The 9693-nt window shown below is 48.9% G+C and overlaps 1 protein-coding gene across 1 annotated transcript; it reads right to left on the bottom strand.

Annotated features, from left to right (window-relative positions):
- Positions 1–574: 574 nt before the first annotated feature.
- ANKRD9 (ankyrin repeat domain 9) lies at positions 575–9592 on the bottom strand. Its single transcript, XM_061560831.1, has 2 exons — positions 9523–9592; positions 575–6880 (listed from the first exon to the last, which is right to left on the bottom strand). The coding sequence occupies exon 2, from the start codon at positions 6416–6418 to the stop codon at positions 5093–5095; it is 1326 nt and encodes a 441-aa protein (XP_061416815.1). The 5' UTR covers positions 6419–6880; positions 9523–9592; the 3' UTR covers positions 575–5092.
- Positions 9593–9693: the final 101 nt, after the last annotated feature.

Genomic DNA, 9693 nt, shown 5'->3' with positions numbered 1-9693 from the left:
AATGACGTCACGCGATGTTGGACGACTTTGATCCCCCCCCCCCCCCTCTCGTCACACAGTGTCACAAAAAGTCAGACCCCCCCTCAAATATGACGTCACAAAGCTCTGCTTTAAATCGCTTTAAACTATTGTCATTGTAGTGCGTATTTAATGTGGCGCTGCACTCTGATGTTGTAGGAGAAAACAAATGTCTGACCCCCCCCCCTTCTAGGTGCGTGACGTCATTTATGGACGACCCCTAAGGATCAACACGAGTATCCATATGAGCATCACGATTCGCTTCGCTCTCCCCCACCGCCTCTGTCCACCAATCGGCTGGTGGATCGTCAGGTGGGGTAAAGTGTGAGTACCACAACAGTCTTCAAGACGCCTGGAAGAGTGGAAGAGTGGATCTACGTACCCTCTGGAGGTGTGCTCCACACTCGAGTCCTAACTGGTGGAGGCCCTGCTGCCAGCAGTTGCGTGAGAAAGCTATTGCAGGGCTGCGCATTTACCTCTATATTGTAAACAAGCAATGGGAAATGCATTACCAATGGCAATGAGCACTGTCCATACAATTCATTTTACGCGTATATTTGTTTTTATTCACGTATGTACACATCAAACTGGTGAACATTCTGTACAGCACCCAGTATGTATATATTTACACGCATATACACATTACACACAATTTACAACGGATATACAAAATTCCTCCGCTGACCGAAAACTGTTTGGCTAACCATTACAAGTTTCAGTCTTTTTATGGCCACATTTCTATCTTCGAAGAAACGGCCAAAACACGTGGTTTTGGCAACTTGGCACGCATCGGCACTTTTTTTCACAAGCAAAATATACTCATATAAACTTTCACTAAGATGATAATCTGGCCTTTAACGTGTTAAACGTAAGACAATCATAGCTGCTGGCATCAAACGCAGCGCAACCGCTTTTGGCTCCATCACAAATGTTGAGGGATTCGTTTAACATGATGGTGTAAGACACAATATTTCTCCTCTTTACTTTTAAACCAACTCCCGTCGCATCGTTTCCATAGCTACTATAACCTTCGCTCAATTCAAGAAACGCAATGGTTCTCATCGGCCGCATCATCGCGCAAAATAACAAAATAAACTTATCTTGCGTTGCGTACAATATTGACCAGCAGCGCATCACATTATTCTGATCTTAACAATTAAAAGCCAGATTGAAAATATAACACTTTAGAAGTTTAAAAAATATATATACGTTTTTAAGTGGCACGCAGTTTGCTGGGCAGCGAGTTCCAAGCCTTGGCCCCAGCGTATGAGAATGCGCCGCTCCCCAAATTTTATTTTGTACACGCGGGACGACGTAGTCAAGAGCTTGTCTGCAGAGCGAGGACCGGCCTGTGATACATGAGATTTTATATGGGTTGTGAGGGTTTTTTGGACAAGTAGACTGGACAGGTGTGTATATAGGCCATGTGCATTAATAGGCAGCAGAGTATATACTCGATGCAAAAGTGAACTGGGAGCCGGCGCAACTTTCGAAGAGCAGGTGTGACACGATTGTGGAAGGCGAGTCCCATAACGAGCCACACCGCTGTGCTCTGTTTGCAATGTAAGGGAGCGATTGTCGGATTTTGGTAAATGCTTGGTGACAGGTTTCAGTAACGGCGCACAAATTAAACTGTTCTTGGAGGGGGTGCGATCGTGCATTCACCGCAGGACTTATTTCATGCAGACTGCACACTGAGCAGCTCTTGGTTAAGATTGGCACAGAGCTGGTCTTGCAAAGTAGCCGCAAAACTCTGGGAAGAACGTATCGAGCACCGGACATGTTGCTAATGGTATTAGAAGTGCCGTTGGCATCCGTATGTGACATAACAAACAACATAACAGGTAGGCACGGGGTGATGAGATAGAGCTACAGCATCATGGCATACACTTGAATCAAGGCCGTAGCCATTGAGTCAACATTGGGGGGACCAAATCTTCCAGGGGGTCTAGGGGTCCCCCCCCCCCAGAAAAAAACGTCTCAATTTGAAACCTAAGTTCCTCTCTAAAATATAAAAAAAAACATTTACTAACACATTGGATGGACTTTTTATTTATTTTTTACCATAATGTCTAATAGTGTATTGTATTATATTGCTCTGTTTTTTTTATTTTTCACCTTTTCTTGTTTCATTGTATGTAACGGCAGAGATTAGGGATTAATAAAGTACAACTATAACCACAATAATATAGACAGAAATCAATTTTATAGCAATATATTGGGGGGACATTTTGAGTATATTTTTAATATTGGGGGGGATGTGTCCCCCCCAATATATATTATAATTACGGCCTTGACTTGAATAGTAAGGCTGTCTATTACCAGCTATTACAGTCTTCTTGCCACGAGCAGCCTTTGCACTGGATCTAACTGGTCGGCAATGTTCTCCCCTACAGCCACGTCTGTGGCAAAGACCACAAATATTGTGACTCGGAAGTCAGGAGGCTCCGAGGGCCTAAGAAACTTGACATCCGGCCGCGTGCGTTTCCACGAGCCACGTAACTCTGGAACGAACTCGAGTTGCTGCCGCTGTGTTTGTCCCTATTGTTGTCAACTCGAGTTAGCGTAAATATGCCACCAAACATGTCAATGAAAGATGTAGGCGGGTACATTTAATTGTACATCCGGTGCTAGTGAACGCCGCATTAGAATTCGTAGAAAACCTTTGCTCCTGCCGTTTGTGAATACCACGTGAGAAGTGACAGCCATAGAAGAAGAGACGGGACTGAATTTACCAGCAACTAACACAACAAGGAGAATCTTACCCTGACTTTACTTTCTCAAGGAAGACCTGCCAATCTCATGTGATAACTCGAGTAACTAGGAAAATCTTGAAAACGCCAATTTCAGTTTTATCTTTTTGTACCAACGAGGAGAAATCAGGCCAGCTCAGGCCAGCTCCAGTTTACTTGAGTTAACTGTGCCGTGGAAACAATGTATCAATCGCTGGCCGCTTTGCACTGTAGGCCCAAAATAGTCCTACAGCAGCCAACTGTGATAATAAAAAGAACACCAATGAAAGCCTGCTTGCTAGCCACCTCGGCTTCTCTGCACAGCATTTCCAACCAAATGTTTGTGTCAGCTGGATATGTATGGTATGCAGGCGGGGTTCTAAACGTGTCTGACGTCTTCCGTCTCCCTTCTCAGTCGTCCGTCTGTAGGGATGTAATAAGTCACACTCTCTACGATTCAAGGCGTTATCAAAATTCATAGATTCATTGTTTTCTCGAACCGATATTCTTTCTGCCATTCTGGTGAAACTAATTCCAAGATGGCATTCATCTGTGGAATCTTTAGTGGTATAAAAAGCATAAAATGACAATGATACTTGTATTTATATTGCACCTACAACGTAACAAAACCTCTCACTGCAGTTATATATATTTATTTCGCCTATTGAGCCCCCTATTGGCAGCTTGTCCCTGTGTGGCACAAGGTGAACAATCACCTGCCTGCAGGTGGGCATTAGTCTGCCAGCAAGGGGGCCATGTTCGCTATTAGTTGTTCCAGTTAGGTAATTTGCAAGTAATTTGGTTGCATTTGGCAGATTTGGACCATGACGCCGCCACACATGGCCTGTTTAGTTGCGACACTGAGCACCCACCAATAATTTTAAGTGCACGATGGAGGTTCGCGTGCAGTATCGTGAGAATACGAACCAATTTAAATTTGGGTCTCAGTGACTCGTTACATTTCTACCAATCTGCACTCACATAGTGGGCTTAGTTTTAAAATAGGAATACAAGGAGGCAACCAATACCTTTAAATACTCTCCGTTTAGTAAACATTCCGATGTGAGCAGCTGTTACATGCGGTGGCAACTACAAAAATATCTCCATAAACGATGATTTTGCATTCATAAGTTCTAGCAGTGCATGTTTCATGTGAGAGTTACGTGTCACATGGAGAGTGTTGCACCGCCAGGGTGTTGCAATGGATGCTTAATCAATTGTGTCATTTACGTCTGGTGGTGCCCTTGCACAAATGGATATTGGAAGGGGGTGTAAGGAGGAGTGAGATTCTTGGAAGCCGAGGCAGCAGTGCGGCGACGGCTGTACCAGTCGTGGCAAAATTCATAATATGCGTGGAACGACTACATTGAAACAAGAGGCCATTGCCTTCTCGTAGGCATCTGCTGAATCAGCGACAACAAAAGCAAATCCTATTTGTTTTCATTTTTGGCACCCAAAGGGTACATTATTGTCAGAAATAAAACCCGTCATGCATTATTGAATGCACTGTTCACACGATCCCCCTTTTAAAGTCCGATATGTTCCGCATTCCTCATTGCCTGACATCCGTAACAAACTCTCAACACGAGCTACATTGGCCGGAGTCGAGGCAACAACTGGGCTACACTTTCTGTCGTCATCGCAAAGACGTTTGTGTGCTTACTTCTGGGAATCCCACGGATGTCGTTTGCTCTGCACTTCCGCCAATTACAAGTTAATCCCACCGATATCATAAGATAGCATTTGTCTCAGGAGTCTTACACATCAATGTCTAAAATTACTGTGGATGTCAGGCGCAGGGGTAGGCTTACAAATGTCAGGAGTTTCCACAGGTGTTTCGTATTGTTGAGCGTCACTGAGCCTCCACAGACACTTGTTTTTCCATGAGAGCCCAGCTTTCAGATATTTGACCTTTTGAACATTGCATTACATCTGTGAGGAATCTGGGGTACTTGAAAAAAACCTAAGAAACATATGGGAAGATTGCATGCAAAAGTCCGCACATAACCCATTTGCTGAACCCACTTGTTGTACTGACCATCTCGAAGAAACCTCTCAGCATCAGTGCATTTGGGAGTCTCGAAAAAAAATCTGTTTATGATTCACCAGTCCTTACCCACTAAAGTGCTGAACTAAAGGCGTGGAATCGCCCTGCTATATATGCCTCAAACTTCAGTGGATGCCTGTCCGGGGGCTTCCACAGATGTCAAGAGCTTGCACAGAAGTTTGAAACGTTCACGAAAGTCTCTCCCGGTGCTTCCACAAGAAGTCTGGAACTTCCAATGAAGCCCATCTGGTGCCGCTACATGGACGCCTGTCTGGAACTTCCGTGGATATCGAGGCTAGATGCCATGGCGTACGGGCAGGGAATCGAGCATGGTGCTGCGTGCACGCTCCCCGCCGCGTAGGAGCTCCCTCAGGGCGCACGTGCGCAGGCTTGGTGGGGAGCGCCCCAGCGCACGCATCCACATCTCGGTGCCCAGCAGCGCGCACCACCGCTCGGGCGCGCGTTCCAGTAGGGCACGCGCAGACCCTGAGCTGGGGGGGCCGCGACCCCCGGACGGCGAGAAGAGGAGCAGCAGCTCCAGGCAGCGGGCACGTGCCAGGGCGTCGTGGGGGGCCCAGTCGTGGAGATCCTGGTGAGCCCGCTCGTTGAGGTTGCCACGGTTCCACTCGTGGAGGTCCTGGCAGGGCCGCTCATTGAGATTCCGGGCAACCCTCTCGTTAAGTTCACTGTGGGCCGTCTCGTGCCGGACCTGGGAGGCCCTCTGGTGGAGGTCCTGGTTGGTCAGTGAACTACGACGATGGGTGTGGATTTGGTGATGGTTATTATTAATTTGACAAGCCCTACACCCAGGGGGAACTGGTCCCCCATTTCCCTCTCGCTTGGACGACCCCAGGGGACCTTCCAGGGGCTCGAGCAGGGCGTCCAGCGGAAACTCACCCTGCATGTCCGCCACATCGGCCCGCGCCCCGTGCGCGAGAAGGATGCGCGTGCACTCGGACTTGGCGAGCTGGCACGCCAGGTGCAGCGGGGTCCTGCCGGCTCCAGGGCCCCACGTGGGCGTCACCTCGGCCGCGTTCACGTAGTCGGAGAGACGAAAGGAGTCGCAGTAGCGACGCGCCACTCGCAGCAGCAACAGCAGCAACTCCACGCGGTCGTAGCGTACAGCCGTGGCCAGGTGTGACGCGCCAAACGCGGGGCCCGGTGGGGCCAGGGCAGAAGGGGGGCTCAGCTTCTGCTGAAGCTTTTGGTGGGTTTGATAGTCCTGGTCTTGAGCCTCCTGTTGAATATTCGAAGCTACTTGCTGGTGTTCCATTGATCTCTCTTGGTTCTCGAGATCTCCCTGCCAGTTGAGCATCTGCTGACCCTGCGTCGCCGCGAGGCAGGGCCCGTCACCGAGGAGGTGTCGCGCGTAGGCGCGGTGGTCGTGAACGATGGCATAGAGCAGCGCCTCGCTGGGGGTGTAGGCGGCACGTGACGCATGCGGACCCCGCTCCCAGTGGAACACCCCCATCGTGCGCAGCTCCTCCAGGGCCCACGGCGGCCGGCGGTCGCGCACGGCGCGGTAGAAAATGAGCGACGAGTGGCGGCACTGGGCGTGGTAGCACTCGGCACGGCTCCACTCGCGCACACGGCTCGCGAAAGCCATCGCGTCGCCCTGCATGGCGCGGCCTTGCTCTGCGGGGTGCGGTGGAGGCGGAGTGCTGGGAGGGCTGGTGTGAGAAGTGGGGGGCCTGGGAGATGGAAGAGAGAGGAACGGACAGGTCCTGGGTGTGTGGTGGGTTTTGGGTGGGTGGGGAAGTTCGGTAGGTCTGTAAGTGAGCCTTAGATGGTGGCTCTCAGCAGGCTCTGTCTAGTGGAGGTGTGAGGGTCCTGCGTGGCAGGTGGAGGTTGGCAGGGTATTGGGCCAGCGGACTTTGGTTGGAAGAAGGATATCAATGGACAGTAGTTGGTGATCAGCGGACCTTGTAGAGCGACGGAGTTGATTGATCTCTCTGGAATTATCTGTGGTCTGGGGGACCTAGGTTTTCAGGCGGATGACGGCAGAATCTCTGGACCCCGGAACCTGCGGCACTTGGGGTGGAGTCTTCTCGCCCTGGGTCTCTGCATCAATTCGTTTTGCCAACTGCAGATGGAAAAATAATCATGGCAATAACATTAACACAGTATAAAGACGCCAGATGCGCAGACAGAAAATTATCATCGGGGCTTAATGTCTCATTCAATATTTTCCAGAACGTTACAAAGCTGGCTTGGAGCAGGGCTTATCGGTGTCAGCTGGCAATGCCACTAGAGTACAAGGTACATTTATCTATAAGAATCCTATACGTATTATTGTACCCTGCATTGCAATAATCCTATGACAAAAAATATGATGCAGTATCATGAGGACAAAAGACGGCGAGATGAATGTGGCACGCTGAAATAATTCCCGGAGCAGCATTCCCAGACCGTACCGGCCACAACTTTGCACTGATTATGAACATAACAATCAGTTAAACATCATACATGCGCCCAGACTGTATTGCAAAGCCTGTGGATGGGTCAGAGTTTAAAACGTTTGTTAAAATTGGTTTGTATTGGCCACTCAACTAAATTCAAACGTGTACTGCATTTGAAGAATGCCACGAGCTACATGACATGTGATTACACGTTATTTTAAAATACATATCATATATAATTGCTTGGACGCAATGTAACAAACATAATCATTCGGGTCATTACCTTCCAGGAAATTGAAAAACTTCCATCCAAACATTATAAATATTGTTTGTGTGCGTGTGTGTGTACTGGTTGTGGGAAGCGGTAGTGTAGCAGTTAGTGCGCTGCGCTTTGAACATCAGTGACGAATATCTGAACTGGTCCTGGGCCTCCCTAGGTCGACTTAGCCTGAAATTAGTACCTGGTACGGGGTGTAAACATCGCCACTGCGGAGACAAATGTGGTCGGGCGTGGTGCTGGCCACCCACCCCCTCGTGTGATGTGCTGGCCTTCATAGGTGCTCGCTCACACCACTTCCCTCAACATTCTGTTAAGGCTATACGGGGGATCTTAGCCTCTGTTTGGGGTTATGTGATTGACAGTACAAAGGTTCATACAAAGGTAAAAGTGCAGCGCTAAAAGTGCTTTCCGACGCAACTTTTGGCAGAAGGGTCTCTACTAGAGTGGGGCCCTAGAACGCGCCTCTATCCCGAGTAGTTTTGGCCGAATCTTCCTCGTTTGGCCAGAGACGTCTCGGAAGAAGTGGGATTCCCCAAACTTTACCGCAAACGACGCGCCCTGCCAATCGACGTAGTGTGGTGTAACTGTTTATATGCTGCAGCCGGTTCTCCTATAACGCGTGTGTTTTTATAAAGCGATCTGGATATAACGCGATTGAGTGGGCCGTAAGATCACACAACTCGGATTGTTGATCGATGCTTCCAGATGCTACCCACGTTCAGCCTGCATACGCATCTCACATGTTATCGGGGACTGCACTTTGCCTATATATATTAGAACGCGATTTTTCCATAACGCGGTGTTCTTCAGAAACGCAACTACTAACGCGTTATAGGAGAACAGACTTTATTGCTGAGTGACCAGGGGCGGGGAGATACAAAAAATGGGTCAATTATTTGCACCTCTCATTTGCAAGTCCAGTGTGCTAACAATTGCATCACGGAAACAACACCTTGCAAATACGTTACAGTATATACTGAACCTTGGTACGCCCGTGTCTACGTGCACTGAATGAATGTACACGTGTGAGTCACACGTTTCAGTATGACTCAGTTGGGACGACTATACACAGCAACCGTCGGCAACCCCCTACTTACTGGCAGCCAAGGTGCTGAATCACCTTGTGCTGCACAGGGCCAGTTTCCACTGGGGGTGCCCTGTCAAAACCACTCCGATCAACCCAGTTATCACGATTAAGCGTTGCACGTGCGAACGCGTGATCGTCAATGTATAGGGCATTACGTTCACAGAGGATTGGTATTATAATCATGTAATGTCGATGTGTATGTAACTTTTTTGCAAACATGTACTGAATGCATAGTAACTTAAAGTCCTGCATCTATATGTCGCTATACAGCAAACGTAATGTGGAGAGATATGTCACTGTGAATGTATATTAGGGTAATGGCAGAATGTGGGCATGTACTCTTGGAGTAGCGGTAGTGTGGCGGTCCACGAATGAAAGCAGCCACCACAGTTCGATTTCCACTCACAGCCACCAACAGCCACCAACACCAGTCGCGATTATTTGAACCGGCCCTGAGCATCCGCTAGGTTGACTCAGCCTCAAATAAGTACCTGGTGCGGTGCGTAAGCATCGCCACTCGGGAGACAAAGGCGGTCGGGCGTAGTGCTGGCCACCCCACCGCCTTGTGTGTCGTGCTGGCCTTTCAGAGGCGCTCGCTAACAGCACTTGCCCCAAAAGTATGTTAAAGCTATTCGGGGCTATCTTGTGTTCTATGCGTGCACTCTATAAATGTGTGTAGATGTTTATTGTAAATATACCAATGATTACCCCCCCCCCCCCCCGACATCTTAAGAAAGCCACACCAAGCCCAAAGGATACATTTCTCATTACAAAGCTGTGAGTCACACGTATTGCCACTGCCGCTGATGCCATACTATAATACATTCACGCCCCATACACATTTCCCGTCCTGTACATGGTCGTACACAACATGAACACGTTCCGTGTGCTGTACATTATGCCGTGAGCTATGCTGTGCGTGTGAGCCGACCGCAGTGTGAATATTAATTGCCAGTTACCTGTCCTTCTCTCTGTGGCCCTTGCCCAGTCGTTCGGTCGAAACAGCAACAATCAGATCAAGGGTCTCGGCACGTTTATAAAGGCTGGGCGGTGTGGGGGGTAAAGTGACCACCACCTCTTCCTCCTCCTCTTGCCACGCCCCTCCCCATGTGTCTCTCTCTGTCACATGG

This window comes from Lethenteron reissneri, chromosome 26, assembly GCF_015708825.2.
Source record: "Lethenteron reissneri isolate LAM-NWPU_2019-01 chromosome 26, ASM1570882v1, whole genome shotgun sequence".
Classification (NCBI taxonomy): Eukaryota; Metazoa; Chordata; class Hyperoartia; order Petromyzontiformes; family Petromyzontidae; genus Lethenteron; species Lethenteron reissneri.
This window is presented reverse-complemented; position numbering and strand designations above follow the sequence as displayed.

What these genes read in the sequence shown, in the direction of transcription:
- ANKRD9 (XM_061560831.1), bottom strand. Translation starts at nt 6,418, where the DNA reads ATGCAGGGCGACGCGATGGCTTTCGCGAGCCGTGTGCGCGAGTGGAGC.